We start from the raw sequence: 18,529 nt of genomic DNA, 5'->3' as shown, positions 1-18,529 counted from the left end.
GCTTGATATCCAACCTGCGCTACCTATAGTAACAATATCATTTGATAAATGATTTGCGTAATATTGTCAAATAAAACTCACAAATTTGGGTATTAAATTTTTACAATAGAGTGTATTGTTTTTGCTTTTTTTAAATTTCGCGAAAAGCTCCTCGATGGGTATCTGCGCTAGCCGTCCCTAATTTAGCAGTGTAAGACAAGAGGGAAGGCAGCTAGTCATCACCACCCACCACCAACTCTTGGGTTACGATTTTACCAACGAATAGTGGGATTCACCGTTACATTATAACGCCCTCACGGCTGAAAGGGCGAGCATGTTTGGTGCGACGGGGATTCGAACCTGCATCCCTTAGATTAAGAGTCGAACGCTTTAACCCATCTGGCCTAGAGTGGAGTTAAAGTCATTTGGATTGAAAAACATAATTTGTTATTCACTTAAATTAACGCATTTGTGGTAGTGGTGCAACTAGAAATTGATTAATTTGTAAAATGTAGGTAAGATTCTAGTAAGCTTGTCCCTAAAATTGACGTTTTTTCACGATTTTTCTTTCGTTCGTGTTTCGATCACAGTTTCCCCCAGTGACTCAGAGGATGTCTGCGGATTTAGAACGCTAATAACCGGGTTTCGATACCCGTGGTGGGCAGAGCACAGATAGCCCATTGTGTAGCTTTGTGCTTAATTCAAAACAACAACAACCAATCACAGTTATTTCTGCATGCACTTATTTGCGCGGCATCTATCGAGTTATCTGGAAAACATTTTTCACATAAATCGCATTATATCTATATATATTTGTTGGGTTTTTTAATGCACATAGTAAACCTTAAACTCAGTTAAAACAGTTTCATCTAAAAACTAGTCAGCAAAATAAACTACATCGTCACGATCAATTAATATACAACATACTGATCACTAGCACCTCAAAGATTCAAATGATTTAACTGATCTTATAGTTTGTTTGTTTTGGAATTTCACACAAAGCTACAAAGATAGTGCTAGCCGTCCCTAATTTAGCATAAGACTAGAGGGAAGGCAGCTAGTCATCACCACCCACCGCCAACTCTTGGGCTACTCTTTACCAACGAATAGTGGGATTGACCGTCACATTATACACCCCCACGGCTGGGAGGGCGAGCATGTTTAGCGCGACGCGGGCGCGAACCCGCGACCCTCGGATTACGAGTCGCACGCCTTACGCGCTAGGCCATGCCGGGCCTACATCTTATAGTATACAATATGTACGTATATATACTGGAAATTGGAGTTTTTGAGAAAGATCAAAGAAAAACTCTCAATATAAGTAAAGAGAGTTTCGTTCGTCTTATTTAATAGGAAATCAATACTGAACAAAAGCATTCTGCTATTATATTAAATTCAGAAATTATAAAAAATAATCTTTCAAAGGTGCATTTGAATACTTTTCATATTGCAAAGAAGCCTTTTCAAAAACACCCAACTGTTTACCTAATTCATAATTTAAATGTTTAAATTTTCTACGTAAACATATTTGTCTTCATGGAAATGTTGCATTTCTAGACAACTCAGACTATGACAGAAAATCAACTCAGATTTGGCTGTGACACAGCGTGTTCATTAAGTGAAAAGAATTACCGAAATTCACTTTTTTTTACATCTGAAAATCAAAACACTAGTTTAGTCTTGTTGATAACGCTTATACTCTCTTTTACTTTGCCGCTCAACACACTTAAAAATATGCTTTATTAAAACAAGACGACAGAAGTATATCTAATTGACTAACCAGTTTTGTTTTTCTTTCTAATTGGTGTTACAAAACATTGAAGTGAACTGGCTGAACAAATTCGAATTAAACTTGGTAGAGAAACGCAGGGACCACTCCCTCACGTGAAATAGCGAATTTAAATAGATAAGCAATAGAAGAAACAGTTCAATATTGTCATCCATTTTGATTTTACTGCTTTAATGGCACGAATCAGCGTTCAACTGGGCGTGAGGTCAGTTGCAAAAATACTCAAACCCAACGGTAAAAGTGACATTTAATAGCACCGATACTGAGGATGATCTTGTGTTAAGGCTAAAATGGTGGAATGGGATGGCCAAATGCTTCCTTTTATGGCATTATTTCTTATCCTTAAGCTTTGCATTGCTGGATACCTTTGATATATATATGTATGTGTGTGTAATTTGTAATATTGAGATAAAATAATTTCTTTCTCATTCAAATAGTTGGTTTCTACGAGCATGCAGGTAAACATAACCGTACATTTTATTAATATTCTTTTAATAAATGTAATATAAATATAACTTTAAAACAAAACGAAACCAAAGATGATGGAAGATCATATTAAAGAGTTTGAAAATTTCTACTGCATCAGTATACAGCATCAAGGTTTTATAATCTTCTTTAAGTAGACCTGTTCAGAGACGGAATAACCTTTGCATAAATCAAGTAATTTTTACTTGCTAGTGAAAATTTAAATCTTTTCATTTTGTAATAGTAGACTGGAAATATCTTGTTTTATTTTAAGCTCCATCTATCGGATAATGTTCAACAAACTTGTAAGGACAAGATTTAATATAACTTCTTTATGTTCTAAGTACTAGTTTAAGGCAATTCATTACCTGGTTTTAATGTTTTTTCAATTGAAATAAATCTTGCAAAGTTTTTAACTTTGAAACCCTACTCGCTATATCAAACAACCAAATGACGTCTCAAGACTTTTCCATCTTGAAGCAGGACAAGGAAATCCTGATGTGTTCACATATCCACTTCATTTTGATTCAAATATATTCAGAGCTAAGGTTCATGTTGAGCTACTTTTCACACCTATTTCCTTGGTTTACTTTAGAGTACTGATATATGCAAAATCAAACTGCTTCACTGTGTTTAAGAAATGTTGTTTGCCAACTTTAAGCCCATCTAGTTTGCATCTAGAGATCTTCAGAAATGGCAATTCTTTTTTCAAGATCAACTGTGTTGAAAGAAAAAAACTCTACGTGTAAATGAGAACATAGCTAGAGCCACCACTATAAAACATTAAAAAAACAAAACGTGATACAGAAGCATCGACTACACGCACACATGCAGTAATATACAATAAATACACAGCATGAATTTTGCTTATTTAACTTTTTGTGTATCACCTACCAAAATTGCATATAAAATATTTATAATTTTGTTAGACGATATACAAACACACACAAGTAAAATTTTACGTCCACATTCTCATACAATAGGCTTGTTTCAAGATATTTTCCAAACAATTTATGCACCACATTTAATGTGGGTCTATCTATGGTTCATGTTTTCTTGTTGGTTAGGGTCCCCTAACACATATTAAAAAAAAATAAAATGTTGCAATTAATTCTATTTAAAACTACTGAGATTTCTTTTATACTTTAAATAGAATATAAGCTAGTTCACAAAGTTTCTGCATCAGTTCTTTAAGTACTGTAACAGGTAAAAACATGAGTTTGTTTTTGAATTTTGCAAAAAAGCTACACAAGGGCTATCTGTGCTAGCCATCCCTAATTTAGCAGTGTAAGACTGCTACAGACATCACCACCCACTATGAACTCTTGGGATACTCTTTTACCAACAAATAGCAGGATTGACCATTACATTATAACACCCCTACGGCTGAAAGGGCGAGCATGTTTGGTGCCACGGGGATTTGAACCTGTGACCCTCAGGTTACGAATTGAGCTCCTTAACCACCTGGTCATGCCGGACCAACATAAAAGTATTCAAATCATGGAATACGTGGACCCACAATAAATGGTACATAAGCCAGTAATTTGTAGATAAAATTCAGTTGTCACTAAAAACGTGTGTTAGAGCTCATATGACTGAACATATTTTGAACAGTATTAAAAAAGGTATATTAAATAACATACAGGAAAATTCATTTTGGAACAGTACATGATGAGACAATAAATGACAAAACGCTCATGAGCATTTTATTTACATCACTAAAATCAGTAGAAATGAAACACTGCCCTTCAGAAGTATAAGAATAGATTACAACTTATCCATACACCTATATGTGGTTGTCTCTCTTTCAAAATGGATGCAATCAAATTTCCTTAGGATATTTACTGGACCTAAATACGACTTCACCTTCAGTAATTGTTAACACAGAGATTCAAAATCATCAAGAATTATTACTTACTTACAAATCATATATTTATTTGGAAATTCTTACATGCATTCTTACAAGAATTCTTGGGACATTTAACAAAATTAAGAGAAAGCTTTTTATGAAAAAAATTACTTTGGGGGATTAAATTTTTTCCCCTTTGGACATCAGTCCAAATATTTAAAAAGTCATATGATTAATGATAATTTAAAACAATTATTTTTAAATTCTTGGATAAAGAATCTGCTATGAAATAATTAATGCTTGATATTTTTTGTATTTAGAATACATAACTCATCTAAAAGTTAAATTCATCTCTAATATGATAACAATACTGCAGACACTAAACATTATCGTATCTTTATTCTAAGTTCATTAAGGCTTTTACATGCAATGAACCACATTACTTACACAAAAACAACCACACTATTGTATTATGGAATGCACAAGTATAAATAAAAGAAACTTCTAACATGTTTGATCCTGTAATTTTTGTGAAAATTTAGATACATTCACATTTTTTTATCTTCCCTTTCCAAGTATTCATAAAAGTAAAGATAAATGTAGGTTCCATCTCTCTTAAAACAAACTTAAAAGTTTGTTTAAAAAAATCATTATTCAATTTTCACTGTCCAGTATGCATGCTTTTATAATATTTTATTTGAGTGCAGCTTATTGGATGAAATTTTAGGGCAAAGTTAATAACTAAGAGAATTATTATGCACGTAGTGAACTAAGTGAGTATTAAATAACACTTTTAATTTGGCATTTGGGAACAATGATTGTTTTCCATGTTTTATTGCAAAGTTTTACAAAATTTCAAAAAAAAAAACATGCATAAAAAAATGCCATTTGTGTTAAAACAGCCAGTCTTTAATTAAGGAAGAACGTTAATATTAAAAGGTTTGTTACAACATACAATTTGACTTTGTCATGATATATAAACCTCAACTTGTTAAAATAAAAATTTGCTTTTTGAAGTAAGAACATGAAAAAAAATCATTTTACACTAATACTTTAAAACAGATATAAACAGAACCTAACATTGATTATCAACTTTATAATCAAGTGTCATGTTATCAAGATTTCATTCAGCTTTCATAACTTTAACACTACAATCACTTTCTGGAACATTTTTGACACTTGTAATTTGTAAAATAAAAGTACCTTTAACACTAGTTTTTTGATTCTGCTGACACCTTTATTACAATAATTACTGATGCAGAGATTAAGGTTGAAGTAGTTTGTCTAACGATAATATAAAATTATAATATACATGCAAGATTTACAAAATCTTTAAGATTTTGGTTTCTAATATTTCTTTATACTGCAGCTAATGTTAACAAAATATATTGTAATATAGGGAATACCATAATTTATAAAATTTTTTATACATAAAATGATAATATGATGGTTAATTTACAGTTTTTTTTATATACTTTAATAAAGTAGTAAGGCATAGCATTAAATTTTTTAACATTCTACTCAGAGTATTTCTTTGGTTCTTAAAAAAAATTCATTCTAGAATTCAAGCCTTTTGAATATTATATACATCATAAAATTTTCATGTTGATAAAAATGTATGCATCACAAATAAACATAAGCTATGTTTTAATTGCTACATAGTTTACATTACTAGTTCAGAGAACACATATCTAATCAAAAGATGACAGTTATGTTAACTGATATGCATTTTCACCTGTAACTGTAAAGTAATTTGATCATCAACTTATCTAATGTATCTATATCTTTATTTCTGTATCACATTCAGTATATATGTATGCATTATTTTATTACTATTTAAAAATGCATTTGTATGAAATCTCTAAATTCTTCATTAATATTTACAAACTTCCACTAGACAAAGTATAACACAATTTAGTCTACTGAAAATCAAAGTTGTTCAACAGGGTATACAATATTTTCTAAACTAAAACTGCTGAAAACAAACAATTTTTGGATCCATTTTAAAATGTAAAATGTCAGGTTTCACATTTATAGTATTTTCTTAAAACATTTTTTAAAGAATAAAATCATGTATTTCAAATAATCATATAAAACATTTATAAAACTGGTTATTTATTATATATAATGGCATGCTAGATTTAACAAGAAAACTCTTTTGTCAAGGTGTTGAGCCAAAAACTAGTGACTCTTTTTAGTCTAATAAAATAAATGTCTATTTACTTTTTTTTTTTCAAATGCAAGTTACCACTGAAAAAAACAAACATGCAAATGATGTTAAAACTTAAAATTCATTCCAACACAAAACATGATTAAGAACAAATCATACACATATAGATGCAGTGTGCAATCTTTTCTTCTACATATTAAGTTAATGGAATGAAAATATCTGTCATACACTTGATTTTTTCTTTAATTTCATTGTCAGAATTAATAAAAACACAAGTACAAAAATAAAATGAAAATAAAGCAAAATTATGCAAAATGAATAAAAAAATCCTCATTTTCAACATCTTCATGAAAGCAGTCATCTTAACAAATATAACAAAATGTTTTTAATAGCAAAAAAACAAAACAAAAAACAACTAAAATAAACCCATCTGCTGCAAGTTTTAAATTTTTCTCAAATTCATTTCATTCATTAAAACATGGATATACACAGTAGCTCTAAAATGCTTTTACCTAAAGAATTACTAGTTCTAAACCTGGTTGATAAAAATACATTCAAACATACATCAGGGGTACATCTACTGGGAAAACTACTTACATATTTTTTTAAAAAAGTGAGTTTAAAGAAAAAACAGCAGTATTATAATAAACAAAAACACTTTATAATCAAAACTTTTACATTATGCTATCTCAGTGTTAATTTTGAACAAAATGAAAATATATGTATCTCTTGCCTTTTAAATTTAGATATAATATTCTATCCATGCAGTATATTTTGTTTGTTGCATTTGCTGTTTTCATTAAATATTTAAAATTTTTGCAAATAGGAGTCAGCTGGTGATTAATCCATTCGAGTTTTATCAAACAATTTCATCTTCTCAGAAATGTAAATTTGACTCTTCAAAAAAAAAAAAAAAAGATGCATGAAACTAATGAAAAAGAAACAAGTACTATTGTCATATTTTATCAATTTTTATTTTGTGTTATATTTAAAAAATGCTTTTAAAAGTATCTTATTTGAAGAAATATTATGTATTGAAAATAAAATTAAATAAAACAAATTTGAATACCATTAAGCCTAATAGTTTTCCCAGATACATATTCCAAAATTAATGTAACATCTTAAATCTAAGTAAGATCAAAGTGGGCAACAAAGTAACAAGACATTATTCAGAATACAGTAATGTTTTTGTCTCTAAAAAGAAAGGCTAAACACAGAAATATAAAATTTACATTCCTACAAAATTAATTTCTGCAAATAATTTGCTTCATTCAATAACCACAAAGCATCTTTCTGAGCCATCTAACAGTCACTAACTTGATACTGGAAGGAGCTACAAAAACAGTGTCATTTTTATGTAAAATTTGGTAACAAACAGACACTAATTGACAACAAGGACATTAAAACAAATCCTTAATTCATCTAATTTTGTAATTTAGACATTTTTATATTTGCTATTATTAGGTGCAAAAGTTGTTCACAAAGAAGTTTCTAGTTGATTTGTACTTTAGAAGGGCAGTGAGAGAGTTATGGTAAAAAGTTACATGGCTAGATTAAAAAAATGTATTATGACATAAGCATACAAACAACAAATAAAATACTTATAAAACTCTTCCCATCAGCATGACAGATGGATAGAAGTTTCACACAAATCTTGAACTGAAGTACAGTGATGCTTCTTTACAAGATGATGGTCGAAATACTTGGTGAACATCACAATGGCCTGTGATTTTTTACAGGTATCAGGATGTGGGAGTAGAGTTGGAAGGAGTATCTTCTTGGTAAGCATTTCCATTTACCACATAAGATGTTCCTAGCCCATATAAATGGCCACAATACTTGGCATCATCAATATTATCTTCGAAAAACATCTGTAAGCCGAGGTTAGAAGCGTACTAAATGTTAATTGTTGCCATATCCATCTCAACAGAAAAACTAAAGTTAATGATGTTTTCTATTAAGTTTTAATCTATTAAAAAACAAAAATTAATTTAAAAACAGCTTCATTATATATATAATAATTCAAATATTAGTAGCTAAACCATTATCTGCAATTCAAAATTCATGTATAATAAACAGGCATTTTATATATACTTCAGTATGTGCATAGACAAAAAAAAATCAAAGTTGTTGTCATTTCTACAAACAATACCAGTAACTGAAGCTCAAATTAACATTCAAATCTTAAATGCAGATTTTATACAACTGTTCATTTCTTTCATTTTTCTTAACCACTCTGAAAACCTTATTCTGCAACTTAGCTGGGTGAACACTCAGATTATATTGAAATTTCTTTTTTCTGAACGAGCTGAAAGTGAAGAGGTGTTGTGAAAGTTATTTTATCATTACAAGTTGATTGATTTGATAAATTCTACAACCCAGTATTAAACTGAGAAAAGTTCTATAACTGAGAAGTGGAATCCATATATTTTACTGGGGTTTCAATTTCCTTGAAATTAGATGCATTTTGTTTTCATCATGTTTGTTAAACTAGAAGTCTTTCAACTTCACTGAAGTGACACTGTAGTTAAAGGTTCAGAAACCTACAATAATACTGTTACTGAATCAATAAATTATAACATACAAATGGAAATTTATTTAATTATGATAAAACATCTACATATTGTAAATTATGATGCTCTACATTGTGATACCAAAGCAATGAAAAGGAAACTGTTGTTAAACTTGATCAACTAAAATTATGATATACTAATCTGTCCTTTAAAAAGCTACAGGTGTAAATCAAAAAATATTTTATTTTACAATAACAAAGTTTTACTACACATTTGTTTTTGTCAGCACACTGATAAAACTAGATTTAGATGGAAAAAACAAAATGTTACTAATGATGTTCATTACATGTGATATAGTCAAATGACATCAAAATTCTTGGTATTTTTTAAAAGCAAACTATTCACTGGATAAAAAAAATTACCTTCTAACTATTCATTGATACCAAACAGCATTTTTAACAATGACTTACTGATCATACAGCAAATATAATTACTACATTTTACATCAAAAGCACTAATATTATCTATGTGGAGTTTACCATAAACATAAAATCAGATTGTACCTTCAAGATATCTCCTTCATTAATATATAAGCATAAAATTATAACTACAAACCATTTATTTCCACACAGCTTTAGGAAATTGAACAAAATGAAACAACTGGTTATAAAACCTGTGCTATACCAGCAAAATTTGACATTCCATAGATATGAATTGAAATATTGCACAGCTAATTTCACTTTCATTCAACTACATATATTTGATACTTTTGTAAATACTACTCTTAGAAACAAATTAGATAATTTTCAGTTTCTTCAGCTTTATGGTGTGAATTTTAAATTAAAACAAACATTTTTCAGTCTTGAACTACCATCCATTTGTATTATAGTTGATAACTCTTATTAATGAAACTAGGTAGGTGGTATTGTTGGTATCTGATATCTAATGAAAATTGTGGTTAGATTAAGGGAAATTCAGCATTGCTAATCTTATTTCACATCAAACATATAAATTTTGATAAATGGTCAATCAAAGATTTAAACTGTGTTAATGATGTAGCACGAATGTTTGCTCCAGTGACATTAGTACAGATAGGATTTTGAATACAGTACCTTAAAGCTATTTATTCCATTTGTAATACAATGAGTCAGAAGTAAATTTACACTATTGTTGTTGACTGAAAAAACAACAACAACAACACACAAAAAAAACAAAAACAGCATTCAAAACCATGTTTCTGTTTTGCACGTGTGTACTTTGCAATAGTTCTGTAATATTAAAAACAATCTACTGTAAAGTATTTTTGATATATTTCTGGTACAATTGCTCATCACAAAATAAATACTTTGTTTACACATATTTAACCTTTAATAAACAAAATTGAGTGTACTAAAAATAAACAATTTTCTGTTGTTGAAACAAAATTTGTCTAAAAAATAAAAATGATAAATTAAGAAAACACTGGAGCATTTGTACAATCACAATTTATAAATAAGTTTGTTCATTGATTACTCCTGTAACATATCCACTTACAAATGCCTTAAGATATTGTTATAGAAAACCTCAGTTGTATGATGGCTTTCTGTGACTAATGCTTACATATTGCAAATCAACTGACCTTGAAGAGATACTATGATGAAATCTCTCCATTAATTAAGCAACAATAATGTATGTAATGTTAATTGGGGAAATATACAAAAACATCTACACATTTTAGAATTCATTTTCATTTAGAGATAATAACATAGTTATTGTTATCTGTTACACTATTTTTTCAATCACCTCAGGATAACCTTAGTGTTGTATTGTTGCACCATATTTTTTCTAAATCAAGGAAACATATGAGCTGTAGGTATTGATACAATAAGATAAATATAGCTGGTTAGTTTTGAACATACCAGATGCATCATGTGGGGAAAACAAATACTGAGCCTGTGTTTCAATCATTTGTCTGTAATATAAAATTGTTTTTGATACTTACAAAAGATCATGCTTTAGGTAGTGTACAAGCTGTTTGTTTTAACAGGTTTTTCTTCATTTTACTTCACAATGTTGCTGGTAATGTAGGTTTTACTTTTAAGATGACTATCTAGTAAAACCACAAGACAGAAGCAGTACCATGCTACTGTTTCATAAAACAAGACCTCAGCTCTTTTAGTAAGACAACCGATCACAACCAATTCATTCTACCTTTCATTTAAAGTTTTCTTCTATCTACTGGTTATAAAATGTATAGAATTATTTATATGTAATAAGTCTGCTATGTTCCTTTCTTTTAAATGTGTTCACACTTTGAAACACCTCTCACAACACACGTATAACACTGCAACTCCTTTATGTGAATATAGACACAATGTCACACTTTTCCTATGCTCAAAATGTATTTCCAGTAGGTACTTACCACCACTCACAAAGGTAGCTATTCATGTTCAGTGCTGTCCTCTATATGCAAACTTTTTTTTATGCACATCAGAAGCCTTACACTCCCCCCTTGTTGGAATTAGTATGTTCCAACATGTCTCTCACGCAAATCATCATACATCATCTATTAACTAATAGCAGTATAGCATGGTCAAATAATATACACAACTCCCTTTACAACCTCTATTGAACCTTTACTTTGAAATTTAGCAGAAGGTGGGAGTTCTAAAGAAGTGGGAAGAAGAGGCTAGTACCAACTTTAAATAAATTTTCAGTATAGAAAAATTATAACTGAATTATATCCATTACAATGAGATAAACAGATCTGAAGATCAGAAGAGAAGAACTCCACCACTTCTGAGCCAGGATTACTTTTTATACATGTATATAATTTGTAAAACACAAGGGTGAAGACTGTAAGCTGCAGAGTGGCTAGTTTAGAGCCAACTTTTTTTTGGAACCCATTTGAGAGGGTACCTCCATGTTTAATCACCCCAGCAGCTTGGAATGGGAAAGAGCAAGGACTCCCATATTCCACTTGAGAAAAGAGGGTAAGAATGCAGTGAAGAGTCTGGAGGAATGTCATCATTGGAAACATTGCAATGGGTGACCATGAAACCCTATTTTGAAAAGCAAACCACCATGAATTATTCACTCAAGATTTGGCAGGGATGGGCAGCTATTCCCTTCTGCTTTATCCATGCAGTCCATGGGTGGTATGGTCCAGAATAAACATTGTTATGAAGCAATTAATGTGAAGTAAATAACCTTCCAGTGATCTTCTTGAACACCCCATTTTGATAATGAACGTGCAGAGTAGGATCTGTGTGATAAAAGGGAAAGAAATAAAAGTCCCTAAAACAGAAGAAAATGTACAAAACATACCACATAAAGTTGCACCAAAGTCTGGATCATGACCACAGGTAGAAGACAAAACTCTGACACAGACAAAAGCATGATGTGATGAAAACAGTGTGAAATGAGCATAAATAAGTGTGGTCCATGTGTCAACCAGCTCATAGAATCTCCTTCAACAGAGAGCAAAGATGAGAAGCAAGGGAAAATTGAAAATGTGAGCTAACAGATTTGATGAAAGGAAATACAAAACCAGAAATGGAAGAAGGAAGGTAGAGAGGAGTAGGCCAAATGGACTAAAAGGTATACCCAATTTATAAGGGTAGATGGAGAAAGATCATAAAGTGAAGAGAACTGCCAAGGAATAACAAGATGATTGTATGTAATCCGGAGGATAGCTGTACCTGCAATATAACAATGTATGGTCCTAACTGGACAAAGGAGGAGAAGACAGGTAGGGTGATAAAGGGTATGTGAAACGTTAATGGAAAACAAATCAGACTGACAATGTCTGTAGGTCAAGAGATCAAGGAAATAGATCTTAAGGGACAGATGAAACAAGGAGTACAAGGAAAGTGGTTCAAACAGAGGTAAAGTTAGGTCATGGAGGATCACATTAATGTCCCAATCTAAAAAGGTAGGGCACACAGAAAACTGAAGCTGAAAGGAATGCATGAAAACATTGAGAACAGGGGAAATAAAAACCCTATGGTGTCTGGAAAAACAAAGTATGGGAGAGAGCTACACAACATCTGGAATGCAAGGAGACTGAAGTCCCACAGACTGAAGACCCAGATAAGAAATTCTGTTACCCAAGTCATAGAAGGCATGTTGGTAGAAGAATATCCCCTGCCAGTAGACCAACAGTGGAAGATTTTCCATTTCCATGATACACTTCTATGGAAGATGAATGTGTGGAAGTGGCTAACAAGAAAGTAACTATGTGTTAAACTGGATTTTCTTACCAAGAACTGGACAAAATCTAGGGATGAAGATACAAGACAGGGAGAATGAGGAATCAAGGTTGACAAACAAGGGAGAAAAATGGTGGAAGAGGGAGTGGTGGTGAAAGTAGCAGACATTGTAACCTTGGAAACCAAGGTTGTGCAGACCAACAGGGTGCAACCAAGAGAACCTGACAAGGAGTTGAGTGCACCAAATAAATAATCTGATAAAGCAATCAGATGTGAGGGAACACACAAACATATTTGTGAAACCAATCCTAGCTGAAGACATCAACAGCCAGAACCTGTAAATGTGGCACAGGTGATGAAAAGAGGGATAAGTTGGTAGTGAGGCCTGTGATTAATGCATCAAATTGAAGAGAACCCCACAAAAGGCAAAGGTCCCTGAAAATGAATGTATCTTATAATCACTCCCATGGTACAGATTTAGTGTGGGCATGAAAGGTGATCCACAACTAGATTGAAAGCACCCAGCACCTGACATGCAATAAGATGAATGTGATATGCATGGGCCCAGTATTGAATATCTAAAGTCAGAAAACAAAAATCACTGAAATGGGTGCCCCCTTGACAGTTCATATGAGTTATTATTGTATAGTAATCTGAATGAACCATCACCAGACAGTGATGTGCAAGAGAAAGGAAGTGATGTACTGCTTGATGAACTGTTAGAAGTTTGAGAACATCAACAAGAAAGATTGTTTCATCTGCATATCAGTGGCCCAAAGCTTTATGATGATTGATCCAAGCCCCATCCCTGAAGAAAAGTTTGTATGCAGATGCATATCTGAATGTAGGGAAAAAATGACATGCCCACTGGTGTATGGGCATTTTTAAGCCACAACTACAAATTCTCTCTCAAGAAAGGAGGAAGGGAAATGATGGCAGAAAGAGGATCCTGTGCAAAGTTCTATCATTTGTGAAGTGTCCACTGCAAAGATCTTATACAGGCATAACAAAGAGGGACCAATGCAATCATGGAGGACAACATCTTTAAAGGTGACAGAACCTTAAGAGCAGTAAGTGACCAAACTGTGAGGGTACAGTGAACTAAACATTCCATGGAAAATAGATGCAAAGGAGAAGGTAGAACACAACTGAGGATGGTGTCAAAGAAGACTCCCAAACATGCACTAGATACTGGATGATTTGAAGGACTAACTTCTCCAATTTGATGAACTAGCCCATATGAGCTACCATAGGAAGGAGTTAGTGAGTGTGAGTGGTTTATTCTTGCTCAGAATGAGATAGAAGGAGACAATCATCTATGTAATAATTAAATCAAATTCCCAAAGTATAAATACGATGAACAAAAGTCCTGAACGATGAGTCAAAGAACTTAGGGAGCCAAGACAAGTCAGAAGGAGAGTGTCCAAGCATGGTAAATCACAGCAAGATGAACAAACCAAAGAGAAGATTGAGATTGAAGTGCAAGTGGGATGTAAATGTAGCCATTAGAGACATCCATTTTTGTCATCCACAACCCTGGTGAAAATGCCATCTCAGGGCTAGAAAGGACTGCACAGTGAACTTTGGGAGTGTAATGAAGCATGATAACTTGATGACTGAACTCCAATCCCAGGTTTTCTTAAGGACCATGAAAAGATGTGAATAAAATACCCCTGAGAGATGGGTATCTGATTCAATAGCCTGCTGCAAAATTAAATCTTGAACCATCTTTGACAAACACTAGCATGTCATGGAATCTCGAGAAGGAGGAAATGGGAAAGAAACTTAATAGCAAAACCATCTGGAAGACTGTTAGTCACCCACTGATCATTGACGGAGAGAAGCTAACAAGGAAGAAAATCTAACAGGTGAGTTCCAATTGGACCCAAATTCATTGGGTAAGCACCAATACTGTTGGCAACTGGTGATACATTACTGATGACCTTGACAAAATAAATTACCTGAATTTGAAGGAACAGGTGATGGGTGTGAGAATGAAGGATAAGAAAGAGAAATAGGTAATATGGGAGACTAAGATCAAGACAGACAGGCCACAAAAGTTGAAAGGGAGGGACTGCTTGCTGGCTGATATTACCTGTTAGATATTGTCTGAGACAACACTGAAGGTATAAGGAACAAGACATACATCTCTGAGATAGGTGGAGGATAAATTAACATGAACCAAAACTGAGTCCTTACCCTGCTGCCTTTGCCTCCACCCAAGACAACATTTAGAGAGACATCCTCCAAAAAGTCAAGAATAATAACAATAATTATTATATATAAAAAAAAAAAAACACCACTTAATCTTAATAACAATCCACGAAAGGGGACGAAGAGGAACCACAACGTTCCTGAACACCCCGGTTGGGAAGAGAACTCTTCTGATTTCTCTCTCTCTAAACTGAACCCCTGCCACATTAGTTTAGTTTAGTTTGAGTCCTTACCTATTAAGTACCACCAATAAAGAACCCAAGTATGTAATACCAGAGCTGAGGACAATATACAGTGTAACCTGGAGAAGAGAAGGTATTGGTAGAAAATCCCTTGGTATTTCTGTATAAAGCCTTCAAGAGCAGATGTATGGTATAAAGATACTTGAGAAGGGTAGTAAGTATAAGATGAAGGTGAGAATGTTGAGCATATGCAAGACTAACATCACATTCAGAAGCTGCACTTCAAAGAGGTAGTAAAGAACCCAACAACTGTTGATCCAAAAATGAATAGTCTCCCTGATGGTTAGAAAGGGCATGCTGATCAGTTGCTCTCAAAAGGGTGCAGCACACTGATCCCTTTATTTAAATGGGAGATAAAGTGATCAGCACAGACCTGAATATAAAAAAAATGAGGAAATACCAAAAATGGTTGAAAAGAATGTTCATGTCACAGGGAAGGACAAGAAGAGTAAGAGATGGAGGAAAGAGACAAAACATCAAAAACATGAAATAAAAATTTGTGAAGGCCAAGGTAAATCTTCACACTGGAATTGGGAAGGAAAAGCAAACTCAGAAAGAGAGAAAAGACAATCAAAATCCTTGTCATAAGGAATAATTTCAGCATAATCATAAGGAGCCTGGGCAATATCAGGGGACAAAGACTGACCCATATAATGTTCAATCTTCCAACATTCAAAATCAGAAAGACTGAGACTTCTAATGTTGTACATCTATGCTGTTTGAATTGTGTTAGTTTGCTGCAAAATAATATTACATATATACTTATATTTAGTGGAAAAATACTGGGATACACATATCTGCTCATCAATTCTAATAAAAAATACAGCATTTAAAATTCTCTGTAAAAGTCCAACTACTTTCAGCATATGATATCATAATTTACTAACATACATGGGGATGTGTATTTCAAAATATTCATGTAAAAACGAGAAAATAAAGACTACTTCTGGAAATGACAGTTGATTTTCAATATTATACAAAGAAAGTACATTGAAGAATCTCCATCACTTCAGTATGTTATTTAACTAAAGCTAAGATTTTGTAATGACTGCTATCTACATATTTACTTAATGTCAGTTACACTGAGAAACTTTATATACAAATGGTTATCAGTCTGTATCACAGGGACGGATAACATTAAAAACACATGTATTATATATTTATTGATAATGAACTTGCTAAATACTTAAATCCACCAATGTTATACTTCTTCATATGTTATGTTTAGATATTAGACTTCCTTCACAATTGTGACACTGCAATGATTAGCTCTACATCACTATATACTTTTTGTTTTGTAAATGAACAATCCAGTGAGAGTATTTTACTGCTCTAAAATGATTGCAGCATCATTTTTTGATAATATTATAAAAGTACATGTAAGCTATATGATGTGTTATATGCTGAGTTAAAAGGCTTTTCACATACAAACATGAGGTTAGTGCAGCTGGTATGTCTGTGGTCCCTGGAACATAGCTTATGTAATTTATGTCTTGTAGAAGAGTAATTTTTAAACAATTTAGTATGAAAAATTTAATGTCACAGCAGGTTCAGTCATCATTTTATCTACACATTAATACACACAGGTTTCTGTCTTACGTCATTCATGTTTAGATACACACTGATATTGTCCTGAAACATACTGCTGTCTGTCTTTACTATCATAGTATTTACAAAACTTTTGTGCATTTAAATAAGTTAAAGTTTCAGGCCTACTACATTTCTAAGATGTAGTTATTATGCTTAGATGACTTGAAAAAATTGAGTTTGCTAAGTTGATAACAACATTTCTCAGAACTCGTCTAATTAAAACATTATGGTTATCTTGTATCAATATTAGTTTTTCCTAATTGATAGTAATTTCCTGGTAAATATTGTAAACTGTCAAGGTACATGTTGTATAAGCATTTGTATATATTATTGTATCACTCCATGCAAATACTTGTTTGTGGTTAATATTTAAATCTCACACAAATACTTATGAAATACAAATAAAGTATAAAACATCTTTTATTTAGTGATGAACTTAAGCTTCCTCTGAAGACAGCCAGTGTGTGGTAGGTTGAAACAATGTCACAGTGTTTCAATGCTGTTATTGCTCTTCTAACAAGTGTTGTGGTTTTCTCTGAAGTCTGTCAACGTTTTGACAGTTTCAGAACAAATGTTTCAATTGCTGATTATACATATGTATTTTCAAGTCTGAGACTTCCATATTAACTGAATGCACTTTCAAGATCAGATATGAAGAATAGTATACACTGCTTTTGAAGTTTCAGTTTCATAATCTTTTGTATACTTTGTAATACCCTACATGCAAAATAAACAATGTATATACATGTATGGTTTGTTCCAAATACACTCACTATTTCATAAAGTTACAGTAGAGAAATATACAAGACAGATTTAGCATAAGAAAACAAAATGAATTTTTCTAAAGTTAATACCAAATGCCATTTTTTAAAGCTAAAGTTTTGGTCTCAAATGCAATATTTTAATAATTTCTTTCAAAAATATGAAATAACAAAACCAATCCTTTATAATTGTGATTCAATTTAATCAACTGCCATAAAATCATAATGACACAAAGTTATTTGTGGAGTTATCATTCACTTTGTCCCAGATTCACCCAAGGTTCATTTACATACAATATTATTTGGTATTTAAGAAAGAAAGCACTTTTTGACATGAAAAATTAATTGAATACACAATGGATACTGATATGTCATTGATACCTTATACCTATATCTATATATATAGACATACACACATATACATATATATAATATTAGTAAAAAAATCTGCAGTCAAGAATAAAGCATAATGTCATAACCAATATTTGTAATAAGAAAAAGTGAAGGACTTAATTGGTGTTAAGTTTGAAAAAAGGTAGTTCTGAAAATTGTTTTGATGACCAATAATAGTAACTACTAACAGATATGATATAATGAACCTTAATAACAGCTTCACATACAACAAAACAGAACAACAACAACAAAAATTCATTACTCACTTCTCTCATTTTAAAGAAGGCTGCACCAGTCAAAAGGCTGTCACTACCAGCTTGATGTTGTGGTCCAATTCTTTGCAACTGTAAGCAAGAAAAAAATTTAGCTTACTG

General features: G+C 32.1%; 1 protein-coding gene across 9 annotated transcripts in view; it reads right to left on the bottom strand.

Moving 5' to 3' along the window:
- Positions 1-1,072: 1,072 nt before the first annotated feature.
- Positions 1,073-18,529, bottom strand: part of LOC143236862 (CCR4-NOT transcription complex subunit 7-like) — a 45,764-nt gene continuing 28,307 nt past the window's right edge. For 5 of the 9 annotated variants that reach the window (XM_076475498.1, XM_076475494.1, XM_076475495.1 and 2 more), the window contains 2 exons: positions 18,422-18,499; positions 1,073-2,951 (listed from right to left, as the gene is read on the bottom strand). In XM_076475498.1, the coding sequence (XP_076331613.1) occupies positions 2,820-2,951; positions 18,422-18,499 (210 nt within the window). In that variant the 3' untranslated portion in view covers positions 1,073-2,819. Of the gene's footprint in view, positions 2,952-3,917; positions 8,222-17,083; positions 17,719-18,421; positions 18,500-18,529 lie in introns of those variants that run through there. The other 4 variants (XM_076475500.1, XM_076475499.1, XM_076475502.1 and 1 more) reach the window with 3 other exon arrangements.

Source organism: Tachypleus tridentatus, chromosome 13 (assembly GCF_004210375.1).
Source record: "Tachypleus tridentatus isolate NWPU-2018 chromosome 13, ASM421037v1, whole genome shotgun sequence".
Lineage (NCBI taxonomy): Eukaryota > Metazoa > Arthropoda > Merostomata > Xiphosura > Limulidae > Tachypleus > Tachypleus tridentatus.
The sequence above is the reverse complement of the archived record's forward strand: the minus strand, read 5'-3'. Positions and strand labels throughout refer to the sequence as shown.